Raw genomic sequence first — 27,913 nt, forward strand, 5'->3', positions numbered from 1 at the left:
GCCCTTTTTGCCAGCGACAGTCTACTTTTTATGTCCTTGCGCCGTCCGTCCTGGGTTATTTTCTGCCTAGATTGCAGAATTCTTTACCTTTATCTACTTCATGATCACCAGTCCTGCTGTTAAGTTTCTCGCTGTTCTCATTTCTACTACTTCTCATTCCTCTAGTCTTTCTTCGATTTACTCTCAATCCATATTCTGTACTCATTATACTGTTCATTCCATTCAGCAGGTCATGTAATTCTTCTTCGTTTTCACTGAGGTTAGTACTTTCATCAGCGAATCTTATCATTCATATCCTTTCAACTTGAACTTTAATTCCTCTCTTGAACCTTTCTTTTATTTCTGTCCTTGCTTCTTCGATGTATAGATTGAACAATAGGGGAGAAAAATTACATCGCCTTACACACTTTTTAATCAGAGCACTTCGTTTTTGGTCTTCCATTCTTATTTTTCCTCTTGGTTCTTGTACATATTGTATATTACCCGTCTCTGCCGACAGCATACTCCTACTTTTCTCAGAATTTCAAACATCTTGCACCATTTGACACTGTCAAGCGCTTTTTCCAGTTTGACAAATCCCATTAACGTATCTTGATTTTTTTTTTTTTTTAGTCTTGCTTCCATTATCAACTTAAATGTCAGAATTGCCTCTGTTGTGCCTTTATCTCTCATAATTTCTAACTGATCGTCATCTAACACATTCTCAATTTTCTTTTCCGTTCTTCTGTAGATTATGCTTGTCAGCATCTTGAATGCATGAGCTGTTAGCTGATTTTTCGATAATTCTCGCACTTGTGGGCTCTTGCAATTTTCAGAATTGTGTGGATGAAGTTTTTACAAAAGTAAGATGGTGTATCGCCTGTCTTATAGATTCTACACAAAAACATATATCGTTGTTTTTGCCGATTTCCCCAATGATTTTAGAAATTCTAATGGTATGTTGTCTATCCCTTCTGCATTATTCGCGCTGAAGTCTTACAAAGCTCTTTTAAATTATGAGTGCAATACTCTTCTATATCGACTCCTGTTTGTTCTGCTGTCACGTCTGCAGACAAGTCTTCCTCCTCATAGAGGCCTTCACTGTACACTTTCCTCTTATCAATTCTCTCCATTGCAGATAACAGTGGCATTCCCGTTGCATTCTTTATTTTACCTCCATTCCTTTTAACTTCACCGAAGATTATTTTGACTTGTCTATATGCTAGGTCAGTCCTTTCGAAGTCGTTCTTTTATGTATTTCTTCACATTTTTCACGCAGCCGTTTCGCCTTAGCTTCCCTACACTTCAGTTTATTTCACTCCTAAGTGATTTTTTTTTCAGTATTTCTGAATTTCCAGAACACTTTTGCACTTTCTTCTCTCATCGATGGCTGGCCGCAGTGGCCGAGCGCTTCTAGGCGTTCAGTCTGGAACTGTCCGTGCGCTACGGTCGCAGGTTCGAATCCTGCCTCGGGCATGGATGTGATGTCCTTAGGTTAGTTAGGTTTAAGTAGTTCTAAGTTCTAGGGGACTGATGACCTAAGATGTTAAGTCCCATAGTGCTCAGAGCCTTTTGAACCATTTTTTTTCTCTCATTGATGTCTGCAGCTGGTGGTCTAGTGGCTAGCGTTGCTGTCCCTGGGTCACGGGATCCTGAGTTCGATTCCTGACTGGGTTGGAGATTTTATCTGCACGGGGACTGGGTGTTTGTATTGTCATAATTTCATCATCATCATCATCATCATCAACATCATTATCATTCGTGACAGTGAATAGATAGGACTGTGTACAAAATTGGACAGTGAAAAAATTGCCACTTTGTACAGGCGCCGATGACCGCGCAGTTGAGCAGCTCCACAGACCGATCATCATCATCATCATCATCTTTCATCGATCAGCTGAAGTATCTCATCTGCTACCCATGGTTTCCTTGCAGTTACCTTATTTCTTTCCAACTCCCGTGATTTCCCTTTTTAGAGATATCCATTCCTTTTCAACTGAAATGCCTGCTGTGGTGTTCCTTATCACAGTATCCCTATTACAGCCTCAGGGAACTTCAAGCGTATCACCCCATTCCTTAGTATTTCCGTATCCCCCTTCTTTGAACATTGATTCTTCCTGTGTATTCTCTGAAACTTCAGCCTACTCTTCATCACTACTGAATTGTGATATGAATCTATATCAGCCAATGGATATCCCTTACAATCAAGTAACTGGTTTCGAATCTCTGCCTGACCATGATGTAGTGTAACTGAAATGTTTCCGTACATCCCGGCCTTTTCCAAATATACCTCCTGCACCTGTGATTCTTGAAAGGAGTATGCGCTATTGCTAGCTGAAATTTATTGCAGAACTCAGTTAGTCTTTCTCCTCTCCCATTCCTACTACCAAGCCCATATTCCTCTGTAATCCTTTCTTCTGCCCCTTCCCCTGCAAACGCATTCCAGTCTCCCATGACTATTAGATCTTCGTCCCCCTTTACATACTGAATTACCCATTCAATATCCTCATATAATATCTACCTCTTCGGGTTGCGATGTCGGCATGTATACCCGAACTATCATTGTCGCTGATGGTTTTCTGTCGACTCTGATGAGAACAACCCTATCATTGAACTGTTCCCAGTAACACACTCTCTGCCCTACCATCCTGTTATACCATTTTCTGGTGTTGTTGATAATATCCTATACTCGTCTGACTACAAGTCCTTGTCTCGTTTCCATTTCACTTCACTGACCTGCACTATATCTAGATTGAGCGTCTGCATTTCCTTTTTCGTATTTACTAGTTTCCCTACAACGTTCAAACTTCTGACATTCCACGCCCCAACCCGTAGAACGTTATCCTTTCGTTGGTTATTGAACCTTCTTCTCATTTTCACCTCCCTTTGGCAGTCCCCTACCAGAGAGCCTAATGGAGGAGTAATTTGGAATCTTTTGCCACTGGCGAGATCGTCACGACACTTTTTCAATTACAGGCCATTTGCCTTCTGCATCCTCATGCCGTTGACCATTTCTGGTTCTTCCAAAGGCAAGAGAGTGCCCCTAAGCTCTGTCCTCCGCCTCTTCCACAACGTCGATGGCTGAATGAGGCTGATTTCTTATGCCCAAAGTCTTCTCCCGCCATTGTTCTTGACTTTTATTCAAAATGTAAGCGTTGGCGGGGTTTGAACCTGGGAATAAGAACCTTGTGGTTACTAAACAAGGACAGTACTCCTAAACAACAGTTTCAACTAACATTTACCTTGTGAGCATATAGTGCGAGGGTACTCACTGCCGTTCCCTTATTCCCGACGCAATGATAAGATGGAACACAACATGTTATATAAAAATACTTTTATGTCTTAATGCTTTACAAAGTGCACACAAAGTGCACAATCTTCCAGTGAGCTGCGGTCCTTGGCTGGTCGGGACATACATCTCTATACTACCTCCCACCTTCGCTGACTGCGGTGCTTGCCTGACCGAAACACATCACACATCTACTCGCTGCAGGTTCTCCATGGGAATCTTTAACATATTAAGCAATGCATTCCGCTGACCGTGGTGCTTGCTGGCTGAGACATATCTGTTCTCTGCAGCTTTTCCCAGGTAACTGCACATACGCTCACTGCAGTCCCTCAGCAATGCCTACCTGTCATGAGCCAAGGGCCAGACCTGCGTTCAGAAATGAGGTTGCAAAATTCCCTACAGGGAGCAGCTTATACTGGAGAAACTGACTAGGTCACTTTGCAAAATGCTACTATATGGCACTTATAGTTATGGAAGTCAACGAATGCATTTCTCATCGTGTTTCCACGTTTTTGTCCAAACTTTGTATCTTCATTTTTTGTCTTTACTGTTATTTCACTCCCCAAAAAGGGGAGGGCTGGCAGCGGCATAATACGTCACTCTTCAGCCAAGAGAGTTACAGTGAAAACATAAGCAAATGAGAAAATAACACATAACATACAACAGTATAAAATGATGAATTAACAATAACAAAAATAGATGAGTAGGAACGGTAGATTTAAAAACAACACAGACGAGAGCCATACACATATGAGGAGAATGAACTCTGTGAGTCGACACGGAAACAAAGAAACACCACAGTGGGAACACAAATGAATGACGCTGGTGACACTGCTGGTGCTGGTGGAACATAGCACTGCACACTGCACTGGAGTAACTTGACAGCACAACGAAAATGTTAAAATCACTGCACCGATGGGTACTTACCACCGGGTGAGGGGAGGAGGGGGAGGGAAGAAAAGGGGAAAAGGGGGGGAGAGATGGTAGGGGGAAACCAGGAGGAGGATAGGAAGGACACAGTGGAGGGGAGAAGGAAAGGAGCTGTAAGCCCATGGGGGGGGGGGGGGAAGAAGGTGTTTGTCAGGGGAAAAGGAGGAAGAAGGGAAGGGGAGAGATGGAGCCCTGAGGAGGGGGGCAAGAAGGAGGGATTAGATCTGGTAGCAAGGGTAGATGGAAGGCACGAGGACATATCTTCATTTTTTGAGGTGGTAATTAAAGCTGTACTGCTCTAAAGACATTCGAGAAGAGCTTGGCTTAGGATAGCAAGGACTGTGTATGCTGATTTGGTGCACAACTGATAGCAGCAGAAGTGTGCAGAGTAACAGCTTCTTTTACTATATTTAAGCTGCCAATGGCTTTAGCTCACTTTCCAGGCTCAGGATGCTGGACTGGACTAGCGTCCGCTCACCTTGGCTGGAGGCTGTGGCGCCGGCAGCAGCGCCTCCTGGTCTGGGGGAGCGGCGACGCCGTTGCTGCAGCCTGGCGCCGGCTCCGCGTGGGACGCCGTGGCACCGCCCGCTACCGCCACCATGGAAACGTCCTCGAACTCCGGCATCACGGCCACATCCCTGTGCCTGCCGCACTGGCTGCCTGCGCGTCTAGTCTTTGTCCTGCAACCAAAGCACTCCCGTCGTTTTAATCAAAGTTATTCAAGAGACAGTAAGATGCTTCATGGTAAGATTATACAGGGTGAACTCGGGCACCTCAGACAAATTTAACAGGGGAAGGAGTATTTTGTTATAACACCGGTAACAGTGCACGATATTTACGTCATTTCACGAAGTACAGAGCTTCAAATGATTCAACTGGCTCTAAGCACTATGGGACTCCAGATGGCAGCACTTTCTATCATAATCTCTAAGTGTGCTTGAAATTACACTCCGTTACGTGAATACTACAAGGATAGGGGTAGGGTGGATGCAGCATTATTCTCTGTATGCATAACGCCATACTAATGCAGGAAATTTCCATTAAAGGCACCCAGACCGCTTTATAGAAACAGATTAATTGATTATAATTTTAAACAATAACTCTGTAAGACACACAGTCAACATGGATTTAGAAAACAACGTTCTTGTGAAACACAACTAGCTCTTTACTCGCATAAAGCGTTGAGTGCTATTGACAAGGGATTTCAGATCTATTCCGTATTTCTGGATTTCCAGAAGGCTTTTGACACTGTACCACACAAGCGGCTCGTAGTGAAATTGCGTGCTTATGGAATATCGTCTCAGTTATGTGACTGGATTTGTGATTTCCTGTCAGAAACGTCACAGTTCGTAGTAATTAACGGAAAGTCATCGAGCAAAACAGAAGTGATATCTGGCGTTCCCCAAGGTAGTGTTATAGACCCTTTGCTGTTCCTTGTCTGTATAAACGATTTGGGAGACAATCTGAGCAGCCGTCTTCGGTTGGTTGCAGATGACGCTGTCGTTTATCGACTAATAAAGTCATCAGGAGATCAAATAAAAATTCAAAAACGATTTAGTAAAGATATCTGTATAGTGCGAAAATTGGCAGTTGACACTAAATAACGAAAAGTGTGAGGTCGGGCCACATGAGTGCTAAAAGAAATCCGCTAAACTTCGGTTACACGATAAATCAGTCTAATCTAAAAACCGTAAATTCAATTAAATACCTAGGTATTACAATTACAAACAACTTAAATTCGAAGGAACACATAGAAAATGTTGTGGGGAAGGCTAACCAAAGATTGCATTTTGTTGACAGGACACTTAGAAAATGTAACAGATCTACTAAGGAGACTGCCTACACTACGCTTGTCCGTCCTCTTTTAGAATACTGCTGAGCGATATGGGATCCTTACCAGATAGGATTGGCGGAGTACATCGTAAAAATTCAAAAAAGGGCAGCACGTTTTGTATTATTGCGAAATAGGGGAGAGAGTGTTACTGAAATGATACGGGATTTCTGGTGGACATAATTAAAACAAAGGCGTTTTTCGTTGCAGCGGACTCTTTTCACGAAATTCCAATCACCAATTTTCTCCTCCGAACGCGAAAATATTTTGTCGATACCGACCTACATAGGGAGGAACGATCGCCACGATAAAATAAGGGAAATCAGAGCTCTTACAGAAAGAAACATGTATTCGTTCCTTCCGCACGCTATACGAGACTGCAATAACAGAGAACTGTGAAGGTGGTTGGATGAACCCGCTGCCAGGCACTTAAATGTGATTTGCAGAGTATCCATGTAGATGTAGATGTAGACGCCTCTAGAAGCTTGCAAGCAGGCAAGCAAATATAGCTATCTGAATGAGACAGTCGATTCAGGTGTGAGGTTGCCATGACCTACAGTACAGCACCATAGCAAGTGGGAGACACAAAACATCAGCTGGCCTCACAGGACCTCAGAAGTATCCTCACTCTCTCTCTCTCTCTCTCTCTCTCCATTGTACATTAATTCTCTTTCAAAACCACATGTGTCCAAAAGCAGTAAATTTCTGATAGTTGATATTACCACAGTGAATAGTAGGAAAAGGTTTATCTGTACGATAAATGCGTTTAAAAATCAAACTAACGCCAAGAAATGGTAGTAGGAGCTAATATAAATCTGTTAGATAAAAATTGCGCTATCCATATGCTCTACAGATCGTTCAGGGCTGATCCGCCTGTGCAAAAGTTGGGATAACGGTCGAATGGATCCAGCTACACAAAAAGTTCTTAGATAATGTTCTGTATGGGTTCACCCTTCTATGATCCAAATTGCAGCGATTGGGAGATACTAAACATCAGTGAAGTAGAAATGATCTCTGTGAATTGTGCATTCATTCTCCCCCAAAACACTTCACCGTGTATGTGTTAAAAGAAGTAAACTTCCTACACCTGATACTACCAGAGTGAATAGTCAAAAATATTTTAAATGTGCGATAAATGGCTTTAAAAACTAAATAAACGCCAAACAATACTATTAGGGGCAAATTTGGTTATTTAGATAAAAATAATGCTATACATGTTGTCCACAGAGCTCCTTTTTATCGTCTGTAATCAAACTTCTCATCATTTCGTCTTTTTGCATCTGAAATCGTACCACTTTAGAGTGCACCCAAATATTTCCTTACAATTTCAAATACATATGACCTGCTACTAACTTGTATTCTGTGAGGAATGCCATAGCATTCAGAATAGAGTAAAATAACACTACCGTTTCCTCCCCCCACCCCAATATCTCTCTCTCTCTCTCTCTCTCTCTCTCTCTCTCTCTCTCACGCACACACACACACACACACACACACACACACACACACACACAGACATACACCACTCAGAGACACGCAGAACTATTGGGAATACGACAGTTTCGTCTTTTCTCTACAATGCACCATCATATAAGTGCCACAGTCAATGCTAAAACTGACACACCTATACATAAATGGATTGCTGTGGGAATAGAGTGTTTCCATTATTCTGTTGTAAACACCCACAGCAGAGTTATGCTATTTCATATGTTGACATCCATCAGGAGTCTCAACTCCTTCCCTCCACTGACCCTGAAGGTGTTTTTGGAGGCAGTAGTGATGATGGTGGCTGGAACGTATAGCCACGGGTTCATAGTGGTATCTGGCTGCATTAGGTCCTGGACGCTACTAATGGTGGATGCAAATCATAGTACATCTGTGGGTATTATAAGGCGTGAATCCAGCATATGCCACATCCAGACATACCGTTTGGGGTGGCTCCACCTGTACAAAGGCTAGGATAACAGTAGGGTGGATCCATCTGCACAAAAACTTCTTTGATTGTGCTCAGCATGGATTCATCTTCTTATGATCCAAAGTGTTATCCGAGAGTAGAATCAGCCAGTGATAGGTCTAGCATGTGGTGCATTATGGTATATTGTTCACCTTGGATCTAGCACGCTCTGCATCTGTGGTTATTGTTTGGGCAGATCCATCTACGCAAAGTCTGGGGTAATGTTTGGGATTGATCCATCGGTGCAGTAATTCTGGGATAATGTACAGCATGGATCCAGGGTAGCATCTAAAAGTGGATCATCCTACTTTAGTTCTGATGCTGGCATTACACCTACCAACACCGCTGCCGCCACCGATGACACCTTTAGTGTCGATGGAAGGAGGCAGTAGAGATCCCTGATGGAAATCAACGCATGTAATGCAGTAACTGTCCTATGTGGCCGGCTGGTGTGGCCGAGCGATTCTAGACGCTTCAGTCTGGAACCGCGCAACCGCTACGGTCGCAGGTTCGAATTCTGCCTCGGGCATGGATATGTGTGATGTCCTTAGGTTACGTAGGTTTAAGTAGTTCTTAGTTCTAGGGGACTGATGACCCCAGATGTTGTCTCATAGTGCTCAGAGCCATTTGAACCAGTTTTTATGCTATGTGTGTTTACAACGGAAATAACGTAAACACTCTACCCCTACTGCAATCCATATATGCATGTGTGTGTGTGTGTGTGTGTGTGTGTGTGTGTGTGTAAATGGTGGTTCTATTTTATACTGAGTGCTGTGGCAGCCTCCACCCAATAGGTGTAATCTTGAGAAGACAAAATGACAGAAGATAAAAAGGAGCTCTGTGGGCGACGGGGATAGCATAATGATTTCTAATGACTTAGGTCAGCTGTTAATACTGTTGCTTGGCGCTTGTCTAAATTTTATCCCATCTATCGTAAATTTAACTTATTTTTCGAGGGTTCAGTCTGGTGGCATCAGATGTTGGAAATTTACTTCTTTTGAGACATGTATTTTGAAGGAGAATTAATGTACACTGGAGAGAGAGAGAGAGAGAGAGAGAGACGAGACGAGACTTCTGAGATCCTGTGAACACTATCGATGTTTTACATCTCTTTCTCACTGTTATGTTGTACACTATATCATGGCTATCATGTAACTGAACTGACAGGGTCATCCACATAGCTATATCTGCCTGCCTGGCTGTGAGCTTCTATAGGTGTCCACTGTTACGCAGGGGTGTCTGTTTTATTTATTATTATTACTACTTTTCTACTAATCTTTTCTATTACACTCCTGGAAATTGAAATAAGAACACCGTGAATTCATTGTCCCAGGAAGGGGAAACTTTATTGACACATTTCTGGGGTCAGATACATCACATGATCACACTGACAGAACCACAGGCACATAGACACAGGCAACAGAGCATGCAAAATGTCGGCACTAGTACAGTGTATATCCACCTTTCGCAGCAATGCAGGCTGCTATTCTCCCATGGAGACGATCGTAGAGATGCTGGATGTAGTCCTGTGGAACGGCTTGCCATGCCATTTCCACCTGGCGCCTCAGTTGGACCAGCGTTCGTGCTGGACGTGCAGACCGCGTGAGACGACGCTTCATCCAGTCCCAAACATGCTCAATGGGGGACAGATCCGGAGATCTTGCTGGCCAGGGTAGTTGACTCACACCTTCTAGAGCACGTTGGGTGGCACGGGATACATGCGGACGTGCATTGTCCTGTTGGAACAGCAAGTTCCCTTGCCGGTCTAGGAATGGTAGAACGATGGGTTCGATGACGGTTTGGATGTACCGTGCACTATTCAGTGTCCCCTCGACGATCACCAGTGGTGTACGGCCAGTGTAGGAAATCGCTCCCCACACCATGATGCCGGTTGTTGGCCCTGTGTGCCTCGGTCATATGCAGTCCTGATTGTGGCGCTCACCTGCACGGCGCCAAACACGCATACGACCATCATTGGCACCAAGGCAGAAGCGACTCTCATCGCTGAAGACGACACGTCTCCATTCGTTCCTCCATTCACGCCTGTCGCGACACCACTGGAGGCGGGCTGCACGATGTTGGGGCGTGAGCGGAAGACGGCCTAACGGTGTGCGGGACCGTAGCCCAGCTTCAAGGAGACGGTTGCGAATGGTCCTCGCCGATACCCCAGGAGCAACAGTGTCCCTAATTTGCTGGGAAGTGGCGGTGCGGTCCCCTACGGCACTGCGTAGGATCCTACGGTCTTGGCGTGCATCCGTGCGTCGCTGCGGTCCGGTCCCAGGTCGACGGGCACGTGCACCTTCCGCCGACCACTGGCGACAACATCGATGTACTGTGGAGACCTCACGCCCCACGTGTTGAGCAATTCGGCGGTACGTCCACCCGGCCTCCCGCATGCCCACTATACGCCCTCGCTCAAAGTCCGTCAACTGCACATACGGTTCACGTCCACGCTGTCGCGGCATGCTACCAGTGTTAAAGACTGCGATGGAGCTCCGTATGCCACGGCAAACTGGCTGACACTGACGGCGGCGGTGCACAAATGCTGCGCAGCTAGCGCCATTCGACGGCCAACACCGCGGTTCCTGGTGTGTCCGCTGTGCCGTGCGTGTGATCATTGCTTGTACAGCCCTCTCGCAGTGTCCGGAGCAAGTATGGTGGGTCTGACACACCGGTGTCAATGTGTTCTTTTTTCCATTTCCAGGAGTGTATTTGTTATTGTACTGTGAATAATGCTAAATATTATTAAGACACATCAAACCCCTACTCTTAGTGTATCTAAGGCGCACAAAGTTAGGTAGGAGATATGGACAAATGTGTTGTGGTCATTTGTAAGTTATGGCCCCATATGGCCACCCCACACTTCTGGCTCTAGAGTGAATAATATATTCCTCCCAACAAGCCTTGGAAGGCCCAACGGTACCGACCGGCGGCCGTGTCATCCCCAGCCCACAAGTGTCACTGGATGCGGATATGGAGGGGTATGTGGTCAGCACATCGCTCTCCCAGCCGTATGTCAGTTTACGAGATTGGAGCTGCTACTTCTCAATCAAGTAGCTCCTCAGTTTGCCTCACAAGGGCTGAGTGCACTCCGCTTGCCAACAGCGCTCGGCAGACTGGATGGTCTCCCATCCAAGTGCTATCCCAGCCAGACAGCGCTTAACTTCGTGATCTGACGGGAACTGGTGTTACCACTCGGGCAAGGCCGTTGGCTGAGTGAACAATAATCTATAGTAAAAAGCATTTGCTAAGCCGCATTTGTGTGTGTCCTGCGCTTTTACGAATACTAAGGCAAATGACGTGAGTTCTAAACCGACATCTTCTGGAGAATTTACGTACATACTTTTAATTTGGGTCGCTGTTCATATTCCTCATAATCGGAGTCGATAATTGTTTATAAAGCTTCTGTCTGTGTTTCTACAGTTTTAATCCTATAGTTTAATTATTTGACTTGGAAATTGATTACGTGAGCCACCAAACAGCGATGTTAACTGTTCTACTGTGTACTATATGTAGGTTGGATGACTCACTGTTCTTCGTAAGCAAACCTGTATGGGCTACGTTACCTTCTCAGAGCCCCTTTTTCTTAACTTTAGCAGTGTGGAAGATTCTGTTGACCATAAATATGAGAATGCACAGAACAACTATACATCTCTAGAGGTTCTGACTGTCTTCCTAACAGAGATATAGAAGAAATTATACTTTCCTTATACATAAAGGAATCAATGTGCATTGAGAACAGCCAGACCGTTACCTATTAAAATTGTGATAAATGTTACCCAAGATCTTCTGCAATTTACCTACTGGGAAAGTAATACTGGCTTCAATGATATTGATCATGAAATCTTTTCTGGCTATGTGTACTAAACTTCGAATACGTAAATGTTAAATTGTTTTAGCTGTATGTGTACATGTTACGGTAAGAGTGTAGTTTTAATGGATCATTCGGTATTGGCAAGATGCAGTACATCGATACTCTACTTTAAAAAAAGTCAGTCGTGACATGTTAATGTTTTTCTAATTTCGAAAGTATGTGGCTATGTATTCAAGTAATCTTTTCATCTGACAAGTTAGTCGTGTCTGAAACATGATTGTTATTTTCAGTTACTATGGTTATCAAACACACAACCCTCTCCTGAGGTACCTGTCAGGGAGTTAAGAATATGGAAAAAAACTCTAGTGACTAATTCCGATAATGCGACAGTGAGTCATGTCTGTCTTACTGGTAACTAAATAGAGCAAATTATGTTATACTGTCACGTAAAGGAGGAATCGTTTGTCACGCAGACCTAGACAGTTACATATTAATGTTTATATATATATATATATATATATATATATATATATATATATCCCTAGTGTCGTTCTGCAAATTGTCTACAGGGGAAGTAATACTAAAGTAGACAACGTTGGTCATAACGTCTTTTTTACTATTATGACTCCTAAAATTATAATACAAAAGTGTCTCATTTTTCAGTGTATGTGTAAATGGTGTAGAAGACTGTAGTTTTAATGGATCGTTTGGTAAAGTCAGGGTGTGATACTTCGATACTATACTAAAAAAAACAATCACGATCTATAATGGTTTATAAAACATTATGTTGGCTGTTTATAATGTTAATGCAGAAATCGATTACACTAAAAAGCAGTACTGGCATCCGGTCTAATGGTGTACCCATTCGTCTGCTCTGTTACTCCCCATAGACCCAAGATTGGGAAACACGTTTTATTATGTCCTTGCAGATATGGATGGTAGAAAGATGATTTCCACAGATGCGCTGCTATCATGTTTTTAATGGTGGTCCAAACTGTTGGTCACTTATAAGATTATAATGTGATCGTGACGTCTCCTCCTAATTTTTCAGGATACGCTAACACACACACACACACACACACACACACACACACACACACACACACACACACACATTCCGTATGGTTCCATGTGCCATTCACAAAACCAGAGCTAGAGAGAGAGGAAAGCATCTATCTGCACAAGCTCTGTTTTCTCCTATCTTACTTATCTTACATTGGCTGTGAATGTTGGAATTATTTTTTTATCCACACATATAGCTTCCTTATAGTATCATGTGCCAACCACAAAAACAGAGATGGAGGGACGAAAGCGTTTATCCATACAAGTTCTATTTTCTCTCATATTACGTTGACTGTGAATATCGGTTTTCGATATTGTTTGAACGAAGAAAAGTGTTGAGCAGTTTGAGTTCATATAATAGTAGCGAGTTGACTCATCCTACCAGTAACAAGTCTAGCATCATGTTATTTGCTTTTGGAGGCGTTTGCCACTTAGTAAGAGTTGCTTTACAGCATTTCCGCAAGCAACCGAAGATTCACTGGTAGGAAGTGTGGCCAGCATTGCCTTGTTGGATTTGGAGACGTCTTCCTCTTTAGTTTTGTGCAATCAAGATTCACTGCTGCGAAGTGTGGCCAGAAAACTTATAAAATATATTGGTTGATCATAACCTTTTTTTCTTCTTCGTTGGAGCCAGTGTCCGAATCTGTTTTGTGATACATAGATTGTAATTTAACACTACGTACATTGTCAGAACAAATTTTTGATGATTCCCATCTTGATGGTGAACATGTCACAAGTTACTGCATGTTTATATTACATGATCATACGAGGGTCGTTCCGAAAGTAATGCCTCCTACATTTTTGTGGTGACGTTGGCTGTCCGCACCAGATATCGTTGGCGTAGTGCTAATACTGGAACTTTCTCTTTCATTTGCAGCTGGTTTCGTTGTTTTGCGGTAGTTGGCGCCAGCAAAGGAGTGTTCCAAAATCTAGTCTGAGATGGACGCCCGTATAAAACATGGATGTGATCGAATTCCTCACTGCTGAAGAAATTGCGCCATTGAAGTCCATAGACGCTTGTTAAATGTATATGAAGACGATACGACAGACGTGAGCAACGTGGGGCGAGGGGTATGGCATTTTCAAGGTGGTGAAAAGGGTGTTCATGACAAGCCACGGATCGGCAGACCTTGCACAGCTGTCATACCCCGCGACGAAGAGTGTCTTGATCAACACATCCGTGCTGATCGGCGGATAACGACCAGAGAATTGCGTGCAAAGCTGAATGTCGGCTGTAATGCCTTGGAGACAATGTTGTAACATCTTGGCTATCGCAAAGTCTGTGCGAGATGGGTACCGCAGCTGCTTACAGAAGAACAAAAAACTTATCGAATAGAAATCTGTGGTGAGCAGCTGGAGCAATACGAAGACAATTTTCTGAACAACATCGTCAGCGGAGATGAGTCGTGGTGTCACTATTACGAACCTGGAATCCAAAAGACAGTCCATGGAATGCCGCAGGCGAAGTGATGTGCACAGTCTTCTGAGGTAGCCAGGGTGTGGTTCCTTTGCATGTCCTGGAGCCCAGAGACACTGTCGATTCAGCACGCTACAAGACCACACTGAGTAAGCTGAAAGCCCGAATTTCAAGAGCAAGACCAGAGAAGAAGACCAACTTTCACCTGCAACATTATAACGCCAGTCCCCAAACCAATTTGCGACCATGAAACCCATTGCAAAATTCGGCTGGACTGTCTTACAGTCCCGATTTAGCATCTTCAGATTTCCATCTCTTTTGGCTTCTGAAAGATGGACTACGTGGCTAACATTTTCGAGACTCGGATGCTGTTGTCAAAGCTGTGAGGGAATTGTCAGCCTCAGCTGGTTCCGATTTACAATCATAACTTTCAAAAGCACAAGTGAATAACTAGTGCGCTACTGACTGCCTGAATTTAAAATGGTTCAAATAGCTCTGAGCACTATGGGACTTAACAGCTATGGTCATCATTCTCCTAGAACTTGGAACTACTTAAAACTAACTAGCCTAAAGACATCACACAACACCCAGTCATCACGAGGCAGAGAAAATCCCTGACCCCGCCGGGAATCGAACCCGGGAACCTGGCCGCGGGAAGCGAGAACGCTTCCGCACGACCGCGAACTGCGGACGCCTGAATTTATACTTAGCTACAAACCGCGACGATAGACTTCTTAAATATAGAAAAAACACATACGAAATTTAAGAGAGATATTACCAAGAAAAAGATAATAAGCGTAGAGATGGTAGCAAGTCAAATGCTTTTTGGAAATCTAGAAATATTGCTTCTGTCTGTCTACGTTGATGAGTGGCCTATCAGTATCATGTGAGAAAAGTGCAACTTGTGTTCCACATGATTGATGTTTTGGCAAGAATGAGATCATCTTGTTCGAGATACCACATTATTTTAGAGCTCAAATTAAATTCTACGTTTCTACAACAGGTGGATGTCGAGGATATTAGATGGTAGTTCCGTGGTTCACCTTTGCTACCCTTCTTGTAGTTGGGTGTGACCTATGCTTCATTCCAACTTCTGGGCACGGTTTTGTGTTCGAGGGATGTTATTTTCGAGCCATCTACGATACATTATAGTTGACAGATGGGCTAATTCAGCTAAAAATTGGGTGTACGATCTGACAGCGATTCCGTAGGCCCTGGGGCTTTGTTCAGTTTTAACGATTTCAGCTGTTTCTTAACGTCACTAACACTAATAGCTATTCACTCGTATTTTCAATGGAACGAGAATTAAATTGGGGCAATACTCCTGGATTTTCTTTTGTAAAGGAACAACTGAAAACAGAGTTAAGCCTTTCTGCTTCTGCTATGTTACACACAGTTTCAGTTCCCGTCTGGTCCGTGAATGGCTGGACATTAACTTTGGTGTTAACAGCTTTTACACACAACTAAAATTTCTTTGTGTTTTGTGAAAGATCTTTCGGCAACATTCGGCTAGAGTTGTCATTGAAGGCTTCGCTCATTTCTGTCTTGACAGCCAAATGCGTTTCATTCAGCATCTCTATACCTTATGCTTTGCTTCTCTACCTATTATCCTGCAGCTTTTGTTTCTTTAGAAGTTTCTTTACGATGACTGTATTGAAATGAGGTAGGGACCTGGTGCTGTGTGATGGAGTTCTGACCCATAATTTTACTAACAAATTTAATAAAAAATAAACCAGTTTCTTGCCACATAAAAATGACCTCAGCAAGATTAAATTTACTAGCTGCTTTCTATTTTGGAAGCAAGACAAATAGTGGTAGTGTTTACAAAACCTGTAAAATAATATTTAAGGAAAAATTTTAAAAAAAGAATTTTAAGAAAAATTTTCTGAAATCTTGCTATTAAATCCAAGCCTGTGTTAATAGATATTGTATTTGTTAATAGATATTGAATAAGATCGACAATGTGCCGTTTAACAATATATCCCAGATTTAAGCTTTAGAAACCTACAAAATGATTAACGGGAAATTAACATTCGACATCCACTGGCAAGAAAAACACATCGCATGCTATTAGGAATAACAAGAAATCCAAGTAAAAAGGCCGATGAGAAGTTCACACAAAATATAAGCTGTTGGTCGTGCAGACAAGGTCCCCGTGTAGGCCCAAAACAACTTCTTCCTTTTGTTTATGAACAACACTCAACCTGATTGGTCAGCTGAATTTTTCGGTACTCGCTTTAGTACGGTTTACAGAGAGAGCAACCATTTTAGGATAAAATATTTCTTTTACTCAATTCCCTTTTAGCGGGACTCAATATGTAAACCACATGTGTGCTCAAGTTGTCTCCTATATCACTTTGACTCTGCCACCGCCAGTGGTGCTGGTAACCAGAGGGATTTATTGATACTGACTCGCACCACTTTACGCTCGCATGGCAAAAGTATGGCTTGGAGGGTTCCTACCTACATTACCTGTTCTGATGGGTAGATCTGTTCAGTGCATGGTCAACTTTTCTCTTAAACTTTGGCCATACTCCCTCCAAACGCCTCTGCCTTGAGCTAAAAGTTTCAGATTCCTCATGGAGATACGACACTACGTCTTCTTTCATTAGGTTACTGAACATACAGATCTTTATGCGTATTTTATTGATCCTTTGTACTTTGGTACTCATTGTTGCTGTAACAATAAGAAGTTAAAGCATTTTAAAAATCAACTTGTATCGAAGGTAGAATCAACCAGTAAATCTTCAGTTAGTTAATTAATATTTTCTGCAAAACAGAATATTGTTTAATTTTGGCGGTGGCATCCTATAGCAAAGAGAGAAGATCAGAAGCAAATTATTTTCAAGTTGTCAATTCTTTTTTGAGAACTGTTGGTATATTTTGTGACAACGAATTTTTCTTATGAATCATAGCTTGTAGATGGTTCTAATTTTGGATGTCGTACGACTCTCGAACTTCAATTTGGATTGCATCTTCTCTTTTCAAATCATGTTTATAAAAAACTGATCGTCGGCGAGTACTGCAGCGACCTCTGAGGGGGTTCTGTTCTTCCAGTGTTTTCGAGAGGCACAGCGGTGTTACTCGTGTGGTCATGGTGCGGGGAGGTTTTGGGTGTGAGTTCAGGTGACTGCTGGTAGTGACTGAGGGGAATCTTACAGCACAATGGTACGTCACGGACACTCTGCATCTTCATGTGTTACGTCCCAGGCGACAATATCAAAGTGCAATTTTTCTACAGCACAATGCTCGTCCACTTTTTTTTTTGAGTCATCAGTCTCCTGACCCGTTTGATGCGGCCTGCCACGAATTATTCTCATGGGTCGATGTCTTCCTCTACAGTTTTTGCCTTCTACTGCTCCCTCTAGTACTATGGAAGTCATCCAAAAATGGTTCAAATGGCTCTGAGCACTATGGGACTTAACAACTAAGGTCATCACTCCCCTAGAACTTAGAACTACTTAAAACTAACTAACCTAAGGACATCACACATATCCATGCCCGAGGCAGGATTCGAACCTGCGACCGTAGCGGTTGCGCGGTTCCAGACTGAAGCGCCTAGAACCGCTCAGCCACTCCTGCCGGCGGAAGTAATTCCCTCATATCTTAATAGACGTATATCATCATCTGCCTTCTCCTTGTCAGTGCTATCCACATACTCTTTTCCTCTCCGATTCTGCGCAGAACCTCCCCATTCCTAACCTTATCAGTCCACCCAATTTTCAACACTACTCATCTATAGCATCACATTTACTTCTATTATCTTGTGTTCTGGTTTTCCAACAGTCCATGTTTCACTACCAAGCAATGCTGTGCTCCAAACGTACATTCTCAGAAATTTTTTCCTTAAATTAAGGCCTATGTTTCATACTAGTAGACTTCCCTCGGCCAAGAATGCCTTTCTTGCCATTGCTAGTCTGCTTTTGATGTCCTCCTTGCTCCGTCCGTCATTGGTTATCTTACTGACTAGGTAGAAGAATTCCTTAACTTTATCTACTTCGTGACCATGAATCCTAATGTTAAATTTCTCACTGTTCTCATTTCTCAACTTCTCATTAATTTTGTCTGTCTTCGATTTATTCTCAATCCATATTCCATACTCATCAGACTGTTCATTCAGTTCAGCAACTCATGTAATTCTTCTTCATTTTCACTCACGATGGAAATGTCATCAACGAATCGTATCATTGATAACCTTTCATCTTGAGTTTTAGTTGAACTCCTGAATCCTTTTTTTGTAATTTCCATTATTGCTTCTTCGATGGTCAGATTGAACAGTAGGGGCGAAAGACTACATCCCTGTCTTACACCCTTTTTAATCCGAGTACTTCGTTCTTGGTCGTCTGCCCTTATAATTCGCTCTTGGCGATTGTATGTATTATATCGGGTGATCAAAATGTCAGTATAAGTTTGAAAACTTAATAAACCATGGAATAATGTAGATAGAGAGGTAAAAATTGACACACATGCTTGGAATGACATGGGGTTTTGCTATAACAAAAAAAAAAAAAACACCCCATATTGCTAGATGCGTGAAAGATTTCTTGCGCGCGTCGTTTGGTGATGGTCGTGTGCTCAGCCGCCACTTTCGTCATGCTTGGCCTCCCAGGTCCCCAGACCTCAGTCCGTGCGATTATTGGCTTTGGGGTTACCTGAAGTCGCAAGTGTATCGTGATCGAGCGACATCTCTAGGGATGCTGAATGACAACATCCGACGCCAATGTCTCATCATAACTCCGGACATGCTTTACAGTGCTGTTCACAACATTATTCCTCGATTACATCTATTGTTCAGGAATGGTGGTGGACATATTGAGCATTTCCTGTAAAGAACGTCATCTTTGCCTTGTCTTACTTTGTTATGCTAATTATTGCTATTCTGATCAGATGAAGCGCCATCTGTCAGACATTTTTTGAACGTTTGTATTTTTTGATTCTAATAAAACCCCACGTCATTCCAAGCATGCGAGTCAATTTGTACCTCTCTATCTACATTATTCCGTGATTTATTCAGCTTTCAAATTTATACTGACTTTTTGATCACCCGGTATATTACCCGTCTCTCTCTATAGCTTACCCCAATTTTCCTCAGAATTTCGAACATCTTGCACCATTTTGCATTGTCGAACGTCTTTGTTAGGTCGAAAAATCCTGTGCACATGTCTTGATTTTTCTTACTCTTGCTTCCGTTATCACCCGCAAGGTCAGACTTGCCACTTATAAGCACACATCCCTATGAACTATCTGTGTGATGTTGAGTTATTCCGCGACCAGTGAGGTCCCCGATCCGTCCACGATGGATCATATGTGAGACCACGTCGGATGTCAACTCCGTTCCAGTGCCAGCGTCCAAGACAACAATGACCACTTGCATTAGTTATGGGCAGTGGACGTGCAGCGTCAGACTGTGAAACTGCTGGTTTTGCAGTATATCATGTACCCTCTCAAGACGTGAAATTTCATTTCGTTCCCTTCTCTCCTTCTGGCTGCATCTCCTGTTTTGTTAGGCAGTATGTTACACAGGCCCCTCTTTTCGGCTATGGTTGAAATTATTGTTGATCAAGGTAGTGTAAATTTGGAGACGAAAAATGTTCGTAACATATTGGAGCAATGCCTAGCTCTATGGCCTTCCTGTTAACTCCTTCTGTAACTTTGTACTTCTGTGTCTGTGCTTCTCGTCTATTGGTGGCGTCATCAGCAGTACGTCAGACCCTCATATTCCTTGTTGTGCCAGGCGAATCCCGTCACCAACTGCAAAAATTTGTTACTCATTATAGTTTAATTGTGACTTTAACCAAGGTTCCACAATATTTAAATTATATAAGGGGCTACAACGCACAAAGAATCCGAGGAGAAAAAAATCAACAATTCTCGGGGGAAGCAAACATTGTGCAAACCCAAGCGAGAAAATGGGCATTCAGTTAATGTTCAGTTATAGTGTGTGTAAAACGCTATAGGACGGCCGCAGTGGCCAAGCGGTTCTAGGCGATTCAGTCTGGAACCACGTGACAGCTACGTTCACAGGTTCGAATCTGCCTCGGGCATGGATGTGTGTGATGTCCTGAGGTTCGTTAGGTTTAAGTAGTTCTAAGTTCTAGGGGACTTATGACCTCAGATGTTGAGTCCCATAGTGCTCAGAGCAATATGAACCATTTTGAAAACGCTATAATTCGCGAGTAACAAATAAAGCCTATAAACATATAGGATAGGCAAAAGTAAGAGTGGTACAGAAAATATTTTATACGCCTTAACATAGGCAACGCAGCTCACATCATCCACTCCCTGGGTCAAATGACTTAAGACGGGTTGCCTCTCTTAAGGAGCATGAAACATTTTCCAGGCCGGTATCATTTTTCCACCCTTTCTATCTGCTTGGCAGAAAGCGATTAATTATGTCACATTTAATGAGTTGTGAGAGCAAAATAAGTTTGTACTTACCGTACAGAGCGTAACTGAGGATTAGCCGACAGTAAACAGAAATTTTAACCAAACGCAATGAATGAACTGCCGCTTTATATGAAATTTTCTCATAGTTCGCAGATCCGAGAGCACCGATAGTATGAAAAACTATGTGAGCAATGAGATCAAACATTTCAAGCGCCGAGTCTCTTGGATACAGAGTATAGTTCACAGATACATCCGATGACTCAATGGAATCTGTGTTCCGTTTCAACAACAGCATGCAGTCTTCCTATTATTCATAGACTGGAAATAATGGAGCTGCGGGCAAGTGCCCAGCGGGCACCTGTACTTTCATCTTCACGCTTCACGCCGACGTGGTTCAGTGCTGGTGCTGAGGTCTCAGAGAGTGGTGGGCAGAGGGCAAGCAAGGTTCCAGCGATTACCGGCCCACTCAGTCTGGCCGCGCCAAATTCTGCAGCCGCATCTGAGCATCGGCCATTCAGCCGGCCATCAGCTGAATTAGGCCGGCTGTGCCGTCGCTGGAAGCCCAGTCACGGTACTCGTGCGTGACCTCTCTGCCGGGGAGAGGACCGCGCCTGCGGACGGGCAACGATGGGCCGCAGAGTTTGTCAGGTCTTCAAGGAAGAGCTCCGCTCCCTTTACAAAAAGATTCAAAAAAGGAAGGAAGCTTAGGATTTAACGTCCCTTCGACACAGAAAGTTCATCTCTGAAGATGCATAATTTGGCACTACGCTGAAGTTCAGCGCCAAGCATAATCGTAGGAAGTCGCACGCAACTGTTCGCAGACAATGTTGTTGTATATGGGAAGGGTGTGACGTCAGAAGACTATGAGCAGAACGAAAAAGACAGGATGAAGCTGGTGCAGCTACTAGCAGTAAATAAATATACAGTGAAGGAAAAAAATCGCAACAGCAAGAAGGAATTGTGGGTCATAAATGACAGTTGGTAGTTTTTTTTTTTTTTTTTTTTTGGGGGGGGGGGGGATGAAGCAGCATAAACTGACACCTCGCTTAATTTCAACGTCCAAGCATAATCGTTGGAAGCTCTATGGGACTGCTCGCAGACAATGCTGTTGCATACAGAAAGGTTGCAACGTCAACGATCAATGATTGGTGCAGGGAACTGCAGTAAATAAATATAGCTGAAGGCGTAAAACTAGGAGAGCGATCCGTTAAACCTCAATTACTCTGTTAGAGAAAAATCACTGGATACAGGAACTACGGTAAAGTACCCGGGAGCAGCGGTTTGGAGCGAATAGAAGTGGAATGATCACATAAAACTAATTTTAGGAAACACTGATAGCAAGACTGAGATCTTAGGCAAATTTACACTGAGCTGACAAACGTGTTGATGGCATACCTCCTAATATCATGTCGGGAGCTCAACTAATCGTTAGAAGTCACCTACAGAAATACTGGGCCATGCTGCCCCTATAGGCGCCCATAATTTCCCGTGCAGGATTCTATGCACAAACTGATCTCTCGATTGTATCCCGTAAACGCTCGATGGGATCCATGTCGGGCGATCTGTGTAGCCAAATCATTCGCTCGAATTGTCCAGAATGTTCTTCAAACCAATCACGAACAATTGTGGCCAGGTGGCATGGTGCATTGTCATCCACAAAAATTCCATCGTTGTTTGGGAACGAATGGTTTCCAAGTAGCCGAAAATAACAATTTCCAGTCAATGATCGACTCATTTGGACCAGAGAATTCAATCTGTTCTATGTAAACATAGCAACACCGTTACATAGCTCCCACCAACTTGCACAGTGTCTTGTTGACAATATGGGTCCATGGTTTCGTGGGGTCTGCACCCCACACGAACTCTACTATTAGCTCTACCAACTGAAATCCGCACACACCTGAACGAGACCACGGTTTTACAGTCGTCTATGGTCAAGCAAATATGATGACGAGCCAGAAGAGGCGCTGCAGGCGATGTCGTGTTATTACCAACGAAACCTGCGTCGGTCATCTACTGGCATAGCCTACCAACAGCAAATTTCGCCGCATTGCCGTAAATGATACGTTCGTCGTCCGTCCCACATTGATTTCTGCGATTATTTCACGCAGTGTTGCTTGCCTTTTAGCTCTGACAACTATACGCAATCGCCGCTGACTTTGGTGAAATCCCTCATTATATTCAGCTTTTGTTTATTAACAATCTGGAAGTTACTACCGTAGCCAAAGTAGCAGTCACTCAAAACTGACATTTCGAAACGGACACACAAGGCAGAACTGTGCCGAACAGTGCTATCAGTTAATCGAAGAACACTTTATGTTTTCTTCCGCACGGAATCTCGTGGCCTCCAGCACTTTTCAAAACAAGATGTCGCGCGAAGAGTAAGTCGAGCGTAACATTATTGCACGCTCGAGAGATGGCATTTTAGCCGACCGCTTGTGAGTACCTGCGCGCTTGAAGTCCATCAGAATGTTGTCTGCTGTTCTGACTGGCAGACAACTTGCTCGTGAAGCTATTCACACTTCCTCAGCGTTACGCCTTAAGAACTGGTGAAAGTGTTGCTCCAGAATCTGAAGAATATCACAACAAATATTAAATAGGATTTTGTACACGAACAGACCTCTAGAGTATGTCCCATAAATGTTTGATGGGATTCATGAAGGGCGATCTGCGTGGCAAAATCTGTCGCTCAGATTATACGTGGTGTAGCAACCACGGATGGCAATGCAGGTACTGACTCTAAGATCCAACGATAGTATGGATGGCAAATACCGGACTTAGATCCGGGGAGTATTGTGGACGGTACAGTACTTCCCAGTCCCATCGACCAAACAGAGCAGCCGCACCTTGCGCTGTATGTGCCTGCGAATTATCTTGCAAAATGATGGGTGGGTTGCGCAGAAAGTGTCGCCGCTTCTTTCGCAAAGCTGGTCGCAGGCGATGCTCCAAAATGAGCAATAATACGACTTAAGTCCTTGTGACTTTGATTTGATTCCGAAGATGAAGGAACCACTTCGTCGCATTCGCTTCAGAACTGTTCCGGAGATTCAACAGGCAGTACACCGTTCCATTCGCACCATCAACAGTACAGGCTCTGCTAACGGTATACTACGCCTTCCACATCGCTGGCAACGGGTTCTACACAACGCTGGTGACTACTTTGAAAGACAGTAACAGGTGCAAACATGTAACTCTTTGGTATCGGTTGTGAATAAATAGTTATGACTATTTTAGTTCCAATCCTCGTATATGTATCTTTTATGTTTCTGAATGTAAACTGCACTTTCATCAAAAGTAATTACTTTGGTTACAAAAAAGCGCAGAAATTACGCTATCAACTACTTTTATTACTTATAAAATGCAGTTTATAATCAGTAAGGATACAAAATTCTCAACAGACTAACACTTCAGTTCTAGTTCTAATTATATGCAAAACAAACAACCAAAGAAACAAACAAAAAAAAAACAAAAAAAAGAAAGAGATGTCGTTGGCTCTCATTTTCTCTCTTATATATTTATTTATGTTTTCCCTGCCAATTCTATCAATACTAACGGTAATCCTACCAATTACTATGTCATTTATTTAGTGTATCAAAAGTACTCAACCGTAGTTTTGGTAGAGTGAAACTCTAGGGCATACTAATAAGGATTTCTTCCTGAAAATTTGCTGAATTATTCCTCGGACATGTCCGCAAGGAGAAACAGGCTATTTTTTTATTTTACTTTATTCATTAGTTATTCCAAAAAGACGTGACCAAACGAACACAACGAAAGCATATTTTTGATTGAAACGTCCTCTATTTTATTATTTCTTCAAATTTCGAAAAACCTGTGCTATTATTCAGTGCGAAACGTAATGTAGATTAAGAAAATTGTTTGTCGTTTGATTTCAGATAAGATTTGCAAACTGTATGACTTTCGTTATGGGAACATCTCATTTTGGACACTGCAACTTAAACTCCTAGGGTGGGGTGGCTTCACGATGACTGAATTTTTCAAAACATCAGAGGGTGATGTCCAAAGCCCAATAAATAATGTGCAAAAATGTTTATGTCGATTGATTCACTAATTCAAAAAACATCCTAAAAATCTCTTCTTCTATAGGTTGACGGACGAGTATCTAGCATTAAGAATAACATATAAGTTACTGGAGTATTAATTAAGGCGTCCGGCATTAGCAAACATGAAACGTAAAAGAGGAAAAGAGAGTAAAACCGTAGAGTTGCGCAAGTACTGGAGTATGGTGTTACCAAGTATGTCGAGTGCAGGGGTGACAGGAGGCCTAAGGACTATCGCAGGGTGAAAACATGTTGAGTATAGAATCAAAGTAGTCGAATGAACTAGGCGACGCAGGGGTCAATACAATGGAGTCGTATTCCGGAGACCAAAGTTCAATTCCAGAGATCTGCTCGTAGACGGTACGTTAAAACTTTTCTTACCAAATTCCTCTTCCGACCATTCAAACTATCAAATCAGCCGGAATGCAGATGCTTGAAAAGAGGAGAATGAAGTTTAACCAAACTTCTGCGTGTGTGAGTGTGACTTAGACGACTGTGCTGAGTGTGGCTGGGGTGTGTTGTTGGGTATACACTGAAGGCATGTGACCAACAGCTTAGTAGCGTGGTGGTCCACCTCTGTAGCGCAATACAGTAGCGCTTCTGCGTGACATGGATTCACCAAGTCTTTGACAGGTTTCTGCAGGTGTGGGGCACGGTATAAATCACCCAACTCCTGTACACAACGCATGCCAGATATGCTCTATCGGAGTACTATCATCAGAATTTGATGGAAATGACACTAACATCAGTGCACTGACATGCTCCCCAAATCACTGTCGCACGTTTCAGGCCCTGTGACACGAACTGTTATTCTGGTGTCGGGTATAATGGGGTGCTGATCATCCGCAGTCAGGTCACGTAGTCCACATCTGTCATCGTGCGTTCGATTAGTACCACAGGTACAGGTCCTACGACAGTATACAGAGTGGTCCATGGACAGTGACAGGGCCAAATATCTCATGAAATAAGCAACAAACGAAAAAACTACAAAGAACGAAACTCGTCTAGCTTGAAGGGGGGAACCAGATGGCGCTATGGTTGGCCCGCCAGATGACGCTGCCATAGGTCATACGGATATCAACTGCGTTTTTTTTAAATAGGAACCCCCATTTTTATTACATATTCGTGTAGCACGGAAAGAAATATGAATGTTCTAGTTGGACCACTTTTTTTAGCTCTGTCATAGATGGCGCTGTAATAGTCACAAACGTAGAAGTACATGGTATCACGTAACATTCCGCCAGTGCGGACGGTATTTGCTTCGTGATACATGACCTGTGTTAAAATAGACCGTTTACCAATTTCGGAAAAAGTCGATATAGTGTTGATGTATGGCTATTGTGATCAAAATGCCCAACGGGCGTGTGCTATGCATGCTGCTCAGCGTCGTGGACGACATCATCCAAGTGCCCGGACCGGTCGCCGGATAGTTACGTTATTTAAGGAAACAGGAAGTGTTGTATTTAGCGACGAAGCGTCATTCACCAACAGCAGTAACGTAAACCGGCATAATATGCACTATTGGGCAACGGAAAATCCACGATGGCTGCGACAAGTGGATCATCAGCGACCTTGGCGGGTTAATGTATGGTGCGGCATTATTGGAGGAAAGATAATTGGCCTCCATTTTATCGATGGCAATCTAAATGGTGCAATGTATGCTGATTTCCTACGTTACGTTCTACCGATGTTACTACAAGATGTTTCACTGCATGTCAGAATGGCGATGTACTTCCAACATGATGGATGTCCGGGACATAACTCGCGTGCGGTTGAAGCGGTATTGAATAGCATATTTCATGACAGGTGGATTGGTCACACTTACAGTAACGAAAAATATGATCACTTGGTGTATGTTTACGACTTGTGCTGCGGTAGTGCGCCTGCTGCTGTCGAAGAATACCTTCCGCCCTGTCCGCAGCTCGTGGTCGTGCGGTAGCGTTCTCGCTTCCCGCCCCCGGGTTACCGGGTTCGATTCCCGGCGGGGTCAGGGATTTTCTCTGCCTCGTGATGACTGGGTGTTGTGTGATGTCCTTAGGTTAGTTAGGTTTAAGTAGTTCTAAGTTCTAGGGGACTGATGACCATAGATGTTAAGTCCCATAGTGTTCAGAGCCATTTGAACCATTTGAACCTTCGGCCATTTCCTACACTTCGAATTCTTTATAGTAGACTGTTTACCAGCATTTCCAGAACAGTGCGTGAAACACGTATTGTTCCAAGCTGCCATTCTTCTTGTAAATGTATAGTTCAACAACCTGTGAAGCAACAGCAACCCATTGTTGGGACTGCAGCGTAGCCCTACTGCCAGTACACGGCGATTATCTGCAAACATGTGTTCGGCAAACATTACATGCATAAAATTTGTATCCATATCACTACAATGTGTCCACAATCTTAATACTGTCGACAATGCCAAACGACTTGAATTTTGTCACTCATTAAATGACAACCGTCATTTACTTCCACTAACACTTATCACTGAAGAAGCCACGTTTACACGGAATGGAATCAGCAACAGGCTTAACAGTCATCGATGTTTACAGGAAAATCCGCACGCTACATTGGAAACCAGTTTCCACATTCGTTTTTCGATCAGTGTTTGGTGCAGCATGATCGGTGACATTTTGATAGGTCCAGTCATTTTGGAAGGCTGACTTTATTGGAAAATTAGTTTGTTAAGCCGCTTGAGGACTTTCCTTCAGCCACACCGTTTGCAATGTACTCCTAGCATGACGGAGTCCCTCCACATTTCACCAGACATGTGAAGTAGCAAAATTAAATGGACACCAAGATCGTCAGATCTTACGGCATTACATGCTTGCTTATGGGAGGTGTGCAAACGAAAACTGTGTACTCGAGGTGAACTGCTTGGTCGCGTCATGAACGGTGCTGCCCCCATTAGTGATCGTGCAGAGATACTTAGACAAGGAATACAACATATTCTCCCAAAAGAGCACAAATGCGTCGAACTTGACGGTGGGGTACTCGAACATTTATTGTGAACTGTGAAACAACTGTAGTGTGATGTGTACGATAACGCTTAGAGGTTAATGTGTTGAAAATGTGTATTTGTCAATGGATACTTTGCAAAACTAATTTTGTTATGTTTGTTACCTGTTGATATGTGTACATCTGAAAAACTGACAAAGTATGAAGTAATACAGAAACTAAATTACAATATACATCAAATGT

General features: G+C 43.1%; 1 protein-coding gene across 1 annotated transcript in view; it reads right to left on the bottom strand.

Annotated features, from left to right (window-relative positions):
- LOC124777677 (solute carrier organic anion transporter family member 74D-like) overlaps positions 1–27,913 on the bottom strand; it is a 218,328-nt gene that overhangs the window by 167,131 nt on the left and 23,284 nt on the right. The window contains exon 3 of the mRNA XM_047253157.1: positions 4,677–4,878. Within this exon, the coding sequence (XP_047109113.1) occupies positions 4,677–4,878 (202 nt within the window). The remainder of the gene's footprint in view (positions 1–4,676; positions 4,879–27,913) is intronic.

This window comes from Schistocerca piceifrons, chromosome 1 (assembly GCF_021461385.2).
Source record: "Schistocerca piceifrons isolate TAMUIC-IGC-003096 chromosome 1, iqSchPice1.1, whole genome shotgun sequence".
In the NCBI taxonomy this organism is placed as follows: Eukaryota; Metazoa; Arthropoda; class Insecta; order Orthoptera; family Acrididae; genus Schistocerca; species Schistocerca piceifrons.